Here is a 17,180-nt window from a genome sequence, read left to right on the forward strand (position 1 = left end):
GCAGATGGTTTTGTCTTTCTATGGCTGAATGGTACACTGGGCATTTATATATACAGTCGGGTATACAATTAGGTTGCTGCAGCACAATGCATACAATCATGCAGAGAAAACCTTTGGCTAATGTTCACTGGTGGAATTTTCCCACACGCTGCAGTGCCCAGAGTTCACACAGAACTGTGCATAAATGTGAGAGGCAATTCATTTAGTGGAAACACCTTGCTGATGAGAGAAGTCAAAGCTGAGTGGCGAGACTGATTTAAGCTAGGAAGAGGGTAATGGTAATTTAAAAAATACCTCTTTAACAAAGAGGTGAGCAGAAAAGCAACCCAGAATGCACAATACACAGAACTCTGAGGTGGATGGGTCACAACTGCAATGGTCCCATTGGCAAACTCTAAAATATATTGCAGCTGCATGCTTGAAACATTTCTTTCTGGCAGCTGAGTCACTACAGCTTTCTCTCTCTCTCTCTCTCTCCCCCTCTCTCTCTGGTCGTGACTGCAGAAGAAGCGGATTAGGGCTTCACAGAAATTAGCGGGCCCACACAGCCTGGTGATTCATCGCTACTGAGCACAAAAGACACTTGAACGTCACACTGAGAGATGGAGGAGGTCAGCACGACAACATGCCTGACTATGAAGAAAAGAGGCAGCAATTTAGTGACATCTGTGGGACAAATGATCTCATTACATACATATTAGCTGTATGCACTGTAGATAGATAGATAGATAGATAGATAGATAGATAGATAGATAGATAGATAGATAGATAGATAGATAGATAGATAGATAGATAGATAGATAGATAGATAGATAGATAGATAGATATGCACAGATTATATACACATATATACATGAATGTGAAATGTTGGGCAGAATGTACAGTAAGGATAAAGATAATATACACTTGAAGAGCACTTCAAGTATGAATTTCTGTACACCTACTTATTCATATCTATTGATTAGCTATTCAGTCAACCATGTCACAGTAGTGAAATGTATAATATCATGTCGATATGGGCCATTAGTTTCAGCTAATGTTCACATTAATCAACATAATAGGGCGTGATTGTTGGTGCAAGATGGTGATAGGGTAAAAATATAGTGCCTACAGCATGAATCCATACTGTTTTGTGACAGCAGTTTTGTGTTGAGGCTGGTGGAGGCAGTATAGTGGTGTGAGGAATTTTTTTTAGGCACACATTGGGCCCATTAATACCATCAAGTCATTGCTTGAATACCACAGCCTCCACAATTTACCCATTATTGAAACGGGATTTGGTAGAGCCATTAGAGACACTATCCATTAGTTCATTAATACCTTGTAAAGTAGGAATACCCAATAAATTGCTCTGTTAGTGTGTATTTATACTATATTTAATACTATTTTAATACTCTTTATAAAAGTAAATGCAGTTTGCACCATTTATAACATTTTAAAGTAGTAGTAAATTTTTTTATGCCCTCTGCTGTCTGTGAGGAGAATTACAGTTACAGTAAAAATGAAATTGGTAATCCTCTTCCTCTCAACACATACCAATTAATCTATTAATAGAGACACTATCCAGTATTAGTTCATTAATACCTTGTAAGGTAGTAATACCCAATAAATTGCTCTGTTAGTGTGTATTTATACTATATTTAATACTATTTTAATACTCTTTATAAAAGTAAATGCATTTTGCACCATTTATAACATTTTAAAGTAGTAGTTAATTTTTTATGCCCTCTGCTGTCTGTGAGGTGAATTACAGTTACAGTAAAAATGAAATTGGTAATCCTCTTCCTCTCAACACATCCCAATTACTCTATTAAAGCTGTGTATCCGGTGTGAGTGGTCTTTGCAGAGAAGTAGCAGAGTTGAGTGTTTTGCTTCCATTTTTGGATAGAGCTAATTTCATGGTCAGAACAATTGACCTGTTTCAATGTGTTACATATTATATTAGTACCGAACCTTCTTTATGTATCTGTAAATGTATGCTAACATTAAAACGTTTATACATTGCGACGATCCGCTGTGGTGACCCCTAATTGGAGAAGCCGAAAGAAGAAGAAGAAGAAAAAGACACTTTTATACATTGCATTATCTGTGCAACCATTTCTAATCTTCTTAATTTTATATATCTTAACATGCCTCTTCCTGATTAATTATTTAGCAGTAAAATCAACATGATGGCTAACAGAAATAAATGAAATTTTTAAAGAGATGACCTTTGGCCTCATGGGCTGACCTTTTCATGCTTGGGCTCTTTTGCTGGCAGGAGGCTTGCGTTCTGCTCCACCTGTAACTTCTCTGGTGTAATCGGAGTAACGAAGACAACACATTGCCTGGATATCTGACCCACAGCTGTAGTGGCATTACAGGCTGCTGCTCACTTGATCATATGTCTCATTGAGTTACTGAAAAGGTGTGTGTAGGAGAGAGAGAGGGAGAGAGAGAGAGAGAGAGAGAGAGAGAGAAAGAGAGAGAGAGAGAGAGAGAGAGAGAGAGAGAGAGAGAGAGAGAGAGAGAGAGAGAGAGAGAGAGAGAGAAGAGAGTGGAGTTTTTTACAGAAAAGTAGTCAGATAGATGATCATTTAACTCTTAATACATTAGATTCAATTCACTGTATTATAGGATTAAAATCATGAGTAAAATATTATCAGATGCATTTATGGGAACCTTTTGGTCTTAAGCTGTGGCCTGTTTTTTTGTTTTTGTTTGTTTTTGTTTTTTTTGCAGAATGACAGTGCTGAAGATTGAAATCTACATCGAAAAGCCTTAGCCGATCATTTCATTTCATTCCGACTCATTTCTTCAGATATGATAGGATGAGATAAAAATGATGGCTTACACTGAAAAGGAAACAGGAGAACAACAGGAGACTGCCACAAAGAGAGAAAATTCGGTGGGCAAGGTAAGAAAAAGAAAATTCTACATTCTTTTTTAGGCATAAGTGTTTCAACAATAGAATAAGCAAATACAAAAATACTCTGTTTGTAATTCAACTAAATCTCAATTAGATAAAATAGGTGTAAGAATCGTAGAAAAATCATAAAAAGGAATCCATTTGATGATGCAGTGTAGTGAGAACTTGTCCCTCAATTTAAAACAAGTGTGACTTTAAATGGATAATTCTAAATAAATGTATATTTTAATTCCATCCATTATAATTACATACCAAATTGCATATTGGCACGTGTTTCTATGGAAACAAAAATTATAGGCAAAGTTGACCTGCACAAGGGTATTTAATGACACTATTCTTTAGGTTATCACTTGTATAAATCATTACTGCAAAAATCTTGTAAACCTATTAACTGTCTTTTCCACAACAAACAATATAAAACAGCATGAATTTTATATTAAAAACAAAAAGGTTTCACTCACAAACCAGATTATTATCCTTTTTTTTTATTACCACAACACTATAAAATTGTTGATTCTAATTGGTCAGGTGTTGATTCTTTTTTTTTCATAACTGCTGTTCAGTAGTGGCGATTTATGCACTCTTTACACTCTGATAAATATCTGTGATGAAATGTTTATTGATTATTTTTTAAATGAGTCTTCGGTGTCTGGGTTTTGTACCAATCATATGTGTAGCATTTAAAAAAAAGAAAAGTAAAGAGACTGCTATATCCTGCATATCAAACTGTTTTTTTCTGCCTTATTGACTTAAAGAAAAGAAAAAGTAGGACAGTGAAGGGAATGAATGGTAATAGCTGTTCTCATGTAGATTCATACTGACAGCAGAGCTGCTGTTCAAAATGCCATATTTTCACATAAGAAAGGGAATAATTATATTGCTTTCTACATCTAGGCATCATGTATACAGTTGGATTCAACCAAATAGATCTGTAATATATGTTGCCTCACATTAAACCCGGTGATTGATCCATAAAAGAAAACATTAGGTTTAGTGACAACCATTATGAGGACATTTAGACCCAGTAGTGTTGATAGTTTACACTTACATTCGTTGCCACTAATATACACACCTGATCACATTCCAGACCTCTGTTAAGGAAGAGGTAGAGTCAGGTCAGTTTGAGGCAGATACAGAGAGTGAGGACCTACCAAACATCAGGACCCCCAGTGTGATCAACGTGAGCCCCTTCAGCAGTTCAGTAGATGGCTGGCAGACTTCCAGACCCTCACAGAACTTCAACCCCAACACCCATGACCCACATGTTCCTGTTGGCCTGCCTTCTGAGGCATCGCATCCTCTCTCCATCTACAATACACCCATTAAGACCTCTTATATTTCACATCGGACGTCCATCATTAAAGTGCGGCCCTTTGTTCATGGTATGTGAAATGGACTTTTGGTAGTGATTTATAGTGTGCTTTGTACTTTAGATTTATATGATTGTTTTTGCAGCTTTATATTTACTTATCCAATTACGCATATATAACTTAATACGATTTTGCCATTATTATCTTATATGGTATAAAAGGGTTTAAAATAAAACTTTAACTCATGAATATGAAAAGAATGATAGCTGGCACATTTTTCATTAAAAGTGTTTTTGTTTTAAACTCCTGTCATATATAGACAAATTATTTATATGTCAAGCAAATTTTTAACAAGGCGGTATTTAATGATACAAATAACAACAAAAAACCCTAATAATACTTTTTAAACACATTGTAGAGTAGTACAAATAGCCAGTAATACTAAAAAATAAAAATAAAACATATTGCTTATTGTATTATAGAGTTATTTCTGTTTAGGAAGTATATACTAATCTGTATATACTAATAAGAGTATCCTTTGTAGTGACATAGACGTGTACTAGGCATAAGTGGTTTTGAACCCTTTGAAAATATATTTGAATTTCTTTTTGTATCTGTCTGAAGGAGAAGACCTGTCAGACTCTCGGTTCATGTGCTGGTCAGACATACCACGCAAGCTGCTGATACTACTGATAATCATTTGTTTGTTAATCGCACTGACTCTGGTTCTAGGAATTGGACTTGGCGGTGAGTGTGACTTCCCTGTGAAAGACACTCTTTGGTGTCTTAGGACTATGAATATTTAATGATCTACACCCTGTGATTAAGCAGAACTCTCTGGCATCTTAGAAGCAAAGTGAATTTAGTTTTTATTTTAAAGTGATAATTCATTTAAAATGTCTGTATTTTACATAGTGACATAGATGCATGTATGAGATAAAGGAAGAAAAGAAAAGATAGGAAAAGAAAAGAAAAGATTGGAAAAGAAAAGAAAAGAAAAGAAAAGAAAAGAAAAGAAAAGAAAAGAAAAGAAAAGAAAAGAAAAGAAAAGAAAAGAAAAAATAAAAGAAAAGAGAAAAGAGAAAAGAAAAGAAAAGAAAAAAAAAGAAAAAAAAAAGAAAGAAAGAAAGAAAAAGGAAAAGAAAGAAAAAAAAAAGAAAAGAAAAGGAAAAAAGGAAAAGAAAGAAAAAAGAAAAGAAAAGAAAGAAAAGAAAGAAAAAAGAAAAGAAAAGAAAAAAAAAGAAAGAAAGAAAAAGGAAAAGAAAGAAAAAAGAAAAGAAAAGAAAAGAAAAGAAAAGGAAAAAAGGAAAAGAAAGAAAAAAGAAAAGAAAAGAAAAGAAAGAAAAAGGAAAAGAAAAGAAAAGAAAAGAAAAAAAAAGAAAAGAAAAGAAAAGAAAAGAAAAGAAAAGAAAAGAAAAGAAAAGAAAAGAAAAGAAAAGAAAAGAAAAGAAAAGAAAAGAAAAGTGATTTATTTGTGCTTTTTTTTATAGTGGGTTTGAGTTGCACTGGAAAATTCCGCTGTGTGTCTTCAAATAAGTGTATTAGAAGATCTGCTGTCTGTGATGGAGTCAAAGACTGTGGCCAGGGGGAAGATGAACTCAACTGTGGTGAGCACACACACACACACACACACACACACACACACACACACACACATCGACACACACACACACACACACACACACACACACACACATCGACACACACACACACACACATAGACACACACACAGACACAGAAACACACACAGAAACACATACAAGAAATAAAGGTGTTAATGTACTAAAGTTAAATGATTTAAAGCCTGTTTCAGACTTAATGTTCTAACTGCTCTCACAATACAGTAGTAAACTGAATTTACTCAGTCTATTAGTCTATTTTAATTAGCTTTTTTAATGAATTTTCTGCATTACCTTGCTCCCTAGATACATATCTTTATGACTTCAACTTGCACAAACAATTAGTCGAAACTGTTTAGGTAGGTGCTATTTAGTAATTCAGTCCTCACTGCTGTAGTCAGAGCTACTTCTACTACACAGTAAATGCAAAAAGGATGAACATATTAAAAGTGGTGACAAAGGGGGTAGGATTCAGTTTAAAAAGGTTAATGAGATAACTATAATGAGTCTGGATTTGCTTGTTAGTACACGTTACATTAGAATACTTTAATGTTTTTCTGTAATTTTTATCAAAGTGAAGATTAAAAATATAAAGCATGCAGAATGCAACATGAGTTCAGAGACGAACGTCTAATGGATCTACAGGATTTTATAAATTAAAGAAAATGTCAACCACCACTAATCCTAGTAAAAACGCATCTATCGCCATGTTTGAAATGAGAAAGCTTCATCTAGTGCTTGTTTTTTTTGTATGTGAGGCTTTGAAGGGAATGCTGAAAGGATGAACTATATATATATATAGTTTACACATCTTTTACCACAGTAGTTTAAGAAATATGTGAGTCATGTAGGAAGCTCTTACATACCTGCTGTCCTTTCAACTACCACCATTTTTCATCTCTGCTTTTATTAGTGCGTGTGAGTGGGAGGCACTCCATCCTGCAGATTCACAGTAAAGGAATATGGAGCTCGGTGTGCTGGGAGAACTGGAGTGCCAGTCTGGGATTTTCTGCCTGCAAACAGCTCGGATACAACAGGTGCAGTAGCGAATGCAAAGCACGTCAAGGCAAATGGTCCCAAGTGTAGAAAACTATACTTTCAACTATGTAATGTTAAGTTTAGAGTTTTTTAGATGAAGCATTTTATATATTTATATATATATATATATATATATATATATATATATATATATATATATATATATATATATATATATATATATATATATATATATATATATACAGTGAGGAAAATAAGTATTTGAACACCCTGCTATTTTGCAAGTTCTCCCACTTAGAAATCATGGAGGGTCTGAAATTGTCATCGTAGGTGCATGTCCACTGTGAGAGACATAATCTAAAAAAAAAAATTCCAGAAATCACAATGTATGATTTTTTAACTATTTATTTGTATGATAGTCAAGTCAAGTCAAGTCAAGTCAAGTTAATTTGTATAGCGCTTTTCACAACAGACATTGTCTCAAAGCAGCTTTACAGAAAACAACAGCTGCAAATAAGTATTTGAACACCTTAGAAAGTCAATTACCTATATGCTTCGGGTCATTGTTATGTTGGAAGACCCAGCCTCAACCCATCTTCAATGCTCTAACTGAGGGAAGGAGGTTGTTCCCCAAAATCTCGCAATACATGGCCCCGGTCATCCTCTCCTTAATACAGTGCAGTCGCCCTGTCCCATGTGCAGAAAAACACCCCAAAGCATGATGCTACCACCCCCATGCTTCACAGTAGGGATGGTGTTCTTGGGATGGTACTCATCATTCTTCTTCCTCCAAACACGTTTAGTGGAATTATGACCCAAATGTTCTATTTTGGTCTCATCTGACCACATGACTTTCTCCCATGACTCCTCTGGGTAATCCAAATGGTCATTGGCAAACTTAAGACGTGCCTGGACATGTGCTGGTTTAAGCAGCAAACCTTCCGTGCCATGCATGATTTCAAACCATGACGTCTTAGTGTATTACCAACAGTAACTTTGGAAACGGTGGTCCCAGCTCTTTTCAGGTCATTGACCAGCTCCTCCCGTGTAGTTCTGGGCTGATTTCTCACCTTCCTTAGGATCATTGAGAACCCACGAGTTGAGATCTTGCATAGAGCCCCAGTCCGAGGGAGATTGACAGTCATGTTTAGCTTCTTCCATTTTCTAATGATTGCTCCAACAGTGGACCTTTTTTCACCAAGCTGCTTGGCAATTCCCCCGTAGCCCTTTTCAGCCTTGTGGAGGTGTACAATTTTGTCTCTAGTGTCTTTGGACAGCTCTTTGGTCTTGGCCATGTTAGTAGTTGGATTCTTACTGATTGTATGGGGTGGACAGGTGTCTTTATGCAGCTAACAACAGCTAACAACCTTTTAGATTATGTCTCTCACAGTGGACATGCACCTACAATGACAATTTCAGACCCCTCCATGATTTCTAAGTGGGAGAACTTGCAAAATAGCAGAGTGTTCAAATACTTATTTTCCTCACTGTATATACAGTACAGACCAAAAGTTTGGACACACCTTCTCATTCAAAGAGTTTTCTTTATTTTCATGACTATGAAAATTGTAGATTCACACTGAAGGCATCAAAACTATGAATTAACACATGTGGAATTATATATGGAATTATATACATAACAAAAAAGTGTGAAACAACTGAAAAATGTCATATTGTAGGTTCTTCAAAGTAGCCACCTTTTGCTTTGATTACTGCTTTGCACACTCTTGGCATTCTCTTGATGAGCTTCAAGAGGTAGTCACCTGAAATGGTCTTCCAACAGTCTTGAAGGAGTTCCCTGAGAGATGCTTGGCACTTGTTGGCCCTTTTGCCTTCACTCTGCGGTCCAGCTCACCCCTAAACCATCTCGATTGGGTTCAGGTCCGGTGACTGTGGAGGTCAGGTCATCTGGCGCAGCACCCCATCACTCTCCTTCTTGGTCAAATAGCCCTTGATGCCTTCAGTGTGACTCTACAATTTTCATAGTCATGAAAATAAAGAAAACTCTTTGAATGAGAAGGTGTGTCCAAACTTTTGGTCTGTACTGTATATATATCAACCTTATTTCATGACATATAACATTTTGCACCCTGCTAAGCATGAACAAATGAATAGACTCCTGACTGCTACATACCACAATTCAACACAAGTAATACACACTTTATACCTCCAATATGAGTATTCAGCAGCCTTGTTGTTCTGCAGTTGATTAAAATATGAGAGATTGGCTTCTTTATCCTTTTTTTCTTTCTTTTTTAACACACACTAATCATTAAAAAAAAACTCAGATCCATGCATGTTTATTCTTTTTTGGCCCAATTAGGCTTAAAGCTTTTATATCCCAGTAAAGTAGAATATTTTGTACATTTTCTTTTCACCAATACACTCACCCGGGACATTGTTATCCATGTTTTTCATTCTGTTATCCACTTATCTAGTTCAAATTAAAAGCTCACTGCTCATTGGTTACTAATTCACACCAATAATATTTCAGAGCTGCTTTCAATTCTTTGATTTTCTGTTAAAGTTTTCACTTCATATTTATGCTCTTCAAAGGCCCCCTAGTGACCAGGAGCCAGTATAGTCCCATCATTATCCATCACTAAGCCCAGCAGTGGCTGTTTTGAAATAATTTAGGATCCATAAAATGTCAATACTAGCTAAGATTCTTAACCACTTAACACCAAGTGTCCTATAATTGTTCCAAATAATACAACAAACCTCTTTCTGTAATATGAAGTGATTTTAGTGTCCTAGCAGTTTGTATCAGGAAATCTGATACAAAAGAAACAAATTAATTTGATAAGGAGTTATCAAGCACTGATAAGGTGGCATTTAACACACTGAGCAGCCGTGTTCCTGCAGTTCCCATAACATTGTTCTTATTTAGATGTATGGATCTATTTCTTGGAAGACAAACCAAACAGTCACACCTCCAAACACAATGACAGTCCCTGGTTCTGTTTCTCCAGCTGAGTCTTGCTTTTTCCAAATGTTTCTAATTAAAACATTTTAACTCCAAACAGGGATTCCTCTTTATGCTACTTTCCCTTCCTGAGGTTTCCTTCTGTATTTCTTAGTTGGTGTGTGTACAGTATGTGTGTGTCGGCATAATACAGTCATTTTATCCCCAAAGCCACCATTAACTGGTTCATTAATCCTATTAAACTCAGTCTGGCATTAAATGAAGGAGAAAACCATGGCAAACACATTCACTCCAGAAGTAGGTCAAGATGTTTATTTTATCCACCAACAGCTTTTTGTTCTTCCGTTCCATTTGGATTTTTTTATTTTTTTATTTTAATTTTTCCATTAAACAATGCATTTGTGGTTCATTGCTTCCACGCAATCGTTACGGTACCAAACACAAGCAAAAGTTGATTTGCTTCTATTCAACCTCCTACTTACAGTGCCTGAAGACAGCTGCATATTAGCTGAATTATTATGCATTTTTATATTAAATGTGTCAATCACAATGCTGTCAGATAGAGTTATATGTAGCTGAGTGTGTGATTTCATTATATGCTCAATGTACTTATTCTCAAATGATCCTGTCTTTCTGCAGTTATGTGAATTCCACTTCGATTCCTTTCTCTTCTGTCGAGTCAGCTTTCAAGAAAAGCATAGTGTCGATAAGTTCCCGCTTTCCGATACATCACCAAACCTTCAAAATTCACAACAGCTCCTTTCTCAGGTACATCCTAATTTACTCCCTTTCAACACAAGTCATAAGGATTAAATGTATTCAAAAATATTTTACCACAAGAAAAATCTACTGTTTCTCCAGAACGGTTGGGTGCACATCTGGGTTGCTCACGGTGCTCAAATGTATAGGTGAGATCAGTGTGTTTATGTATGTGCGCCTTTAAGGCTAATTTATTATGTGGGCTAGAGTGCCTCTTTAATTAGCTTACAGTTATATTGTTATAGTTATAATGGTTCCTATTAAATAGAGTAACCCCAAATAATTCAGTAACCACAATACTAATTACACTGTTGGACAAACATTTGTACTTTGTATGTGCTTTTTGAACGTCCCATTACAATCCGTATTTGCTGTTATAACAACCTCCACTCCTTTAGGAAGATGATCCACCATATTTTTTTTAGTGTGTTAGAGGAGATTTGTGCTCATTCAGTAAAGTCAAGTGCTGATGTGGGTTGAGGAGGCCTGGGATGGAGTCAGCAATGTTCAGCAGGGTTTGAAGTCAGACCTCTATAGGAGGCCACTTAAGATCTTAAACTAATGTAAACCAATGTAAATCATATTTTCATAGTGCTGGCTTTGTGCACAGGGCATCGTCATGCTGGAGCAGGTTTGGGTCTCCTAGTTCAAAGGAATTTTTATTTCTACCACATACAAAGACATCCTATACATTTGTGTGCATCCAACAGTGTAGTAACAGTTTGGGGAAGAACCGCATATGACTGGAAATGTAAGGTGTCCCAATACTTTTTTCCAATGTAGCATACATATTATTAGTTCATTTTAATGAGCGACACTCTTCACCAAAAGTTGTATAACAATTGTCCTATCTGTGTAGAGTGTGGTACCAGACCTGGTTTCAGGACCCGGATTGTTGGGGGAAATGTATCTCTCTCTGGGCAGTACCCATGGCAGGTCAGTTTGCAGTACCAAAACCTGTTTCTCTGTGGAGGATCGCTAATAACCAACCAGTGGATAGTTACTGCAGCACACTGTGTATATGGGTAAGTACCACCACACACACCAACACCAACGCTAAATCTGTAGTTAAGGTTTATGAGTCCAGAGTTTTCCAAAGGTTTTAATGCATGTAGTCTACCTGCTCACTCAAATATCTAAGCTCTTATAGTTGCTGATAATAAATCACCAGTGTGAGATTAATTCTAATCAGAAAATCAGCAACTGTACAGTAATATATATTTACACAGCAGTATTTTGCACCTTTGTTCTAACAAGGGGGTTCGCTCAAATGTACAGGATTTTATTTGCATCTAGTTACTGAATAATACACCTTATTATTTAAAATTCTGAAAACAACAATTCCTTTCTTTTCTCTCTTGTGTTCTAGCTTTGCAAATCCAAATTTATGGACGGTTCGGGTGGGCATCACAGAGCAGCCTGTGAGTGGAGCAGCAGATTTCTCTGTGATGAAAATCTTCTTCAATAGTGCATATCATCCAGAAAGCCTTAGTTATGATATCGCTCTCATTAGACTAAAGCAGCCACTCACATTCAATGGTAAGGGCTTGCTTCTTATTTTAGAACCTAATAAAATCTCTGCACTTGAATATAGTTACAGGTCAGGATGCTTTCAGTGATCATTGCTACACATGAAATGTATTGAACAGCATGTTCTGTACAATCTTTCACCTTACTGAATGAGTTGATCCGTTCCTACTCAGTACCTGATGGAAAGTGTTTACTTCTGCCTGTCAGGTCAAATACAGCCTATCTGTCTGCCTAATTACGATGAAGGATTCAGTTCCATGTGCTGGATATCAGGATGGGGAGCCACAAAAGTAAGGGGTGAGTTCTTGTTAATACTTCACATTTAAAAAGACTCTGTTTTTCAGGGAGCAGGAAAGAATTCTTTTCGATATACAGTATATGACATACACTAATTGTAGTAAATCAGCCATGTGCTAGTAATACAAATCGATCTCAGCCTCAATCCTTTTTTAATCAGCATTAACTTCTTTAAAAATGTCATACAGTCTTGAAGATGTGATTTAGACAGTATGACTTAGTGTGGTCTTAAACCTTCATATGAAGGCAGCCATGTTGTAGAAACAGAGCATTTCTCTTCTTACACACAATCTAGCACCAAACTGGAAACAGTAGAAGTAAATGTTGGACCATAAACCTTTTTTTATTGCTTTACTAATTTTGGGGTAAATGGAAACTTGTGTAAAGTGGATTTTCTTTTCTCTAAGTCTTAATTATATATAAATAATTCTTATTTATAGGTTGTTTACTAGTCTAAAAAAATGTATCTTGGTAAATTTAGCTGTTGAAGCATCTTTAAATACTGTTTGTATAGGAGAGGTGAGTGTGGCGCTACACTCTGCTCTGGTTCCTCTCCTCTCTATTCGAGAGTGTGGAATCCCAGGACTTTCAGCGTGGAACATATGTGCTGGGTATCTGTCAGGTGGAGCAGGAACATGCCAGGTATGATGACTGCATGACAGGTGTGATAATAACTAAGACAAGCAAGCATTTATAGTTTCATTAGGCATATATATATATATATATATATATATATATATATATATATATATATATATATATATATATATATATATATATACTTAAAGCCAATATATTGCATATACAGTAATGTTCAAATATTTGTTTTATTAGAAAAAGAAAATACAAATTACCTTAGAAAAATTGTTAAGAGAACTGAAGCAGATTAGTGGTTACTTTAAATGGACAATTTTGTCCCTGGTTACTGTTTATAGCCTGTACTTTATATGTGTAATTGTTTGTTTTAATTTCTTTTCAATGCACCCTCCATTTAACATCTGCATCTGTTTAAAGTCTACTAAAAATATTCAATGGAAACAGATCTGTTTTATTGAAACATATCTATATAATACATTATATGGATGTACATGTTTGTTAGGGAGACAGTGGGGGTCCACTGGCCTGTCAAGGCTCTGTGTGGAAGCTGGCAGGAGCAGCAAGCTGGGCACAGGGCTGTGGAAATCTGAACAACCCAGGAGTTTACACCAGTGTAACTTACGCTCTTCCATGGATACACCAGACTATGGAGGTAAGACAGGAGTAAAGACTGAGGACAGCTTTATGTATTTTTTATAGCTTTATACTTCCTATACTGACTATGTCAATGAAATGTCAATTTTGTTATTGTGTGACGGCCCAAAATAAATTTGCACTACATTTACCCCTCTGACATTGACAGTATCCAAGGATGACCCAAAGCATTTTAATTCCCAATATGTATTTTAGGGAATTTGCCTATGCTATAAACTATTGTTTATTTGTCAACCAATACCACCTTAAATAAGTATATAGTTGCATTGTATGCATGAAACATCACTGAAACAAGTTCACCCTTTATCAATTACATTCATACTATAAACATACTATTATAACAGTACTCAAAGACACTGGAAACTTCTTACACAAATGGAAAATAATAATTTTTTTAGGTCTTATGTTCTTGTTTCAAACACAACTTTTGTTCAAATCTTTTAACTAGAACACAGTGTATTCTTACATCTTAGTTTCCAAAATTGAAGTGTCACAATTAGAAGTGTCCAAACTGCATAATACAAGCCATGTGAATAAATACTATAGGCCAAAATGACAAAGAAAAAAACAAAGAAACTAAACGCAAAGTGAGTTCTTCAGTAGACAAGCAACATGAGAACAGTAGTTAAGTGTTTGCCACATGGCTGAGCAGACAGATGAAAGTTGAACACGTTTGTGGGTGTCTCAGGGGCCTTGAGTGAGCTAGCCTGGACAGCATGAGTTATTGCTGTCTTTCATATGATGGCAGCTGAAATTGATTCTCCTTCCCCTCTTCCAAATTTATCATGCTACTCGCTCTCTGTCCCAGTTGGCCTGGCTGACAGCTGCAGTTTAGTCACAACTCTTCCAAGCACTGATACCAACTTTTAATATGCTCAGTTTTTAGTGGTCAGTAATAGACATAATAAACCGCACAGCTTTGATGCAAAATAGAAAAGTGGACATTCAGTAAATACAGAAAATGCAATAGATGTGGAATAACATTAAATAAATAAAAAAGAATGTACATTTTCTCAGTCTGCCGTTTTAAACTTTAGTTGTTAATGTGCTGATTCATGATCTGTACCAATGTTCACAATAATACTGTTCTCAAGGGTCAAGGGTTCTGACGCTGAACTAAGAATAAAGTAGAAAACCAATTTACAGAAATTTAAAATGTCTTAAGGCAGTTACTTAACTCTCAATAAATATTTCAAAGTTGTACAAGAAAAAAGCAGCCATGTCTGCTTTAGACTGTAGAAGATGTACACTATATGGACAGAAGAATTGGGACACCTGACTTTCCCAGTCACATGTGGTTCTTTCCGAAACTGTTATCACAAAGTTAAAGGCACACAATTATATCAGATGTCTTTGGATGTAGTAGCATTAAATTTTCCCTTTACTAGAACTAGAAAACCGAAAGATCTCCTGTTCCCTGGTGGTCTAGTGGTTAGGATGCGGCGCTCTCTCGCTGCAGCCCGGGTTCGATCCCCGGTCAGGGAACCAACCCCAGCCACTCTCAGTGCCGGTCCCAAGCCCGGATAAATGGGGAGGGTTGCGTTAGGAAGGGCATCCAGCGTAAAAACATGCGGAGGATCCGCTGCGGCGACCCCTAACGGGAGAAGCCGAAAGAAAGAGTGAAAGATCTCCTGCTATAGAGCTCTGACTTCAAACCTGCTGAACATCTTTGGGATAAATTGGAATTCTGACTACACCCCAGGCCTCCTCACCTAACCAACATCAACTTTACTAACACCCGTAAATCTAAATAAGCACAAATCTCCATAAGCACACTTCAAAATCTAGTGGAACACTTCCCAGAAGAGTGGAGGGAATTATAAGAGCAAATAGGAACTATATGTGGAATGCGATGTTCAAAAAGTACATTCCATACTAATGACCAGATGGCACACACACATTTGGATATATACTGTATATCTGCAATAAGAGTTGATCGAAAAATTTCTCATATTCAGAGTCAAATTACGCATAAATGCAGCAGATTTTCAAACACCATCTGGTCGTTATCTCAAATTCAGTGCAACTTACACTCCTTTTCTTGGATGTCAGGAGTGGAACCTAATGTGGTATTCTGCTGTTTGTGGTCCATCTTTCTCAAGGGTACAATGTGACATGTTTTCAGAGATGCTTTTCTGTTTTCCACGGTTGTAAAGAACAGTTATCGGAGTTAAAATTCCTGTCAGTGTAGAAACAAGTGTGACTGTTTATCTCTCCCAGCAAAAATTTGTTTCTGCCTGCAAACCTACAAAACTTTTTCTGTATTTTTTCAACTCTAGAGAGTGTTGTGTGTGAATAATTCAAGATCAATAGTTTCTGAAAAAGAAAAAAAAAATCATCAGTTAAATACCAATTTAATCCATCAAAATATCTGTCCTTAAGATGCATACATTTGATAAAGACTGGGTTTCGATAAACACTGGTGTACTCCCTGAATAATTAGATTAGACCTGTAAAAGTGAACAACTAAAAAACAATACCTCTCAGACCCATGCCATTAAAATACTTCTTTCTTCCCTTAGAAAGAAGAGGAACAAATCGTATGAGCAGCATTTCTGCACGGACCACTAAATACTCTTCATCGCCTTCATCTGTTGGAAGTGTACTAGCACTCTGACATGGATTGGGCTGTTTTATGGAACAGTTACACAAGCTAAACTGAGGCACAATCCCACTTTATATGCTTTATGAGCACTAAAGCTGTTTTGCTGTGTGCTGTAACAGATGTATTAGCACAGGTTTAAGGTTCTGAAATTGTTTGAGTAATATATTGTATTTCTATATTTATTTATTGTATCCACACATTTGTTTCTATTTATTTTTCCTTCATAGCTAAAGGTCAGATCTTGAACACTTGCCAGTTTTTGACAAAAACAAAATGTCTTTCAGGAGAGAGTACAAACATACAGCAGAGGTTGGCATGAATCATGTTATTATTAGCCATGTAGTAGCCTGCTAGCTAACTAACAGTATGGAAGAGATAGTCATTATAAGTCAAAGTTTGGCTAATTCATGCCAGAAGCTGTTTTTTTTTTTTTTGTGTTTCACATATATTGATGTCTCTGAAGCATCTTTGCTTTTATAACAAAAAGTGTTTCAATTCACACCAGCCATGTTAGAAAGGAGTATAAATTGAGTCGTCACATTGTGCTGCTTTAAGCGAACAAGCTTGTCATACTTTAGTTTTGAATTGCGCTAGTCATACCCACGATAAAAGAAAAAACGCGATAAATACAAAATATATTTTTATTAATAAATTTCATAATTTCAACATAAAACTCCATTAAAATAACTCCCTAAAGTTTTGTGGTCTATCGATAAAGCACTGGATTACTGTATATTACATCTCATCATATTATATATACAAAAAAACAGACAAAAACTCCTTAGATAATCACCTAGCTCACTTCTATGCTAATGTTAACTGGCATTTCAGCAACCAGCCAGCGTAAGAGTGAATATAGCTCGTTATGAAATGTATTTACACTGGAAAAAAAAAAAGATTTTTTTAAATAGTATTTTCTGAAACAAGACTTTATTTTAAACATTTCCTTTTTTTTTCCACAGGCATAGAAAAGTA

General features: G+C 36.0%; 2 protein-coding genes across 2 annotated transcripts in view; one reads left to right on the forward strand and one right to left on the reverse strand.

The window, feature by feature from the left end:
- The window catches only part of setd4 (SET domain containing 4), a 493,820-nt gene that overhangs the window by 370,450 nt on the left and 106,190 nt on the right, over window positions 1-17,180 (reverse strand). The window lies entirely within an intron of this gene.
- Window positions 2,538-17,089, forward strand: tmprss3b (transmembrane serine protease 3b). Its single transcript, XM_083521806.1, has 13 exons — window positions 2,538-2,896; window positions 3,996-4,290; window positions 4,843-4,965; window positions 5,709-5,825; window positions 6,752-6,875; window positions 10,403-10,531; window positions 10,625-10,671; window positions 11,382-11,547; window positions 11,892-12,061; window positions 12,260-12,349; window positions 12,864-12,991; window positions 13,449-13,598; window positions 16,123-17,089. Exons 1-13 carry the CDS (start codon window positions 2,822-2,824, stop codon window positions 16,144-16,146), a joined length of 1,638 nt encoding a protein of 545 aa, XP_083377932.1. The 5' UTR covers window positions 2,538-2,821; the 3' UTR covers window positions 16,147-17,089.

The sequence above is a fragment of the Silurus aristotelis genome (assembly GCF_946808225.1).
Source record: "Silurus aristotelis genome assembly, chromosome: 20".
NCBI classification, from domain to species: Eukaryota; Metazoa; Chordata; class Actinopteri; order Siluriformes; family Siluridae; genus Silurus; species Silurus aristotelis.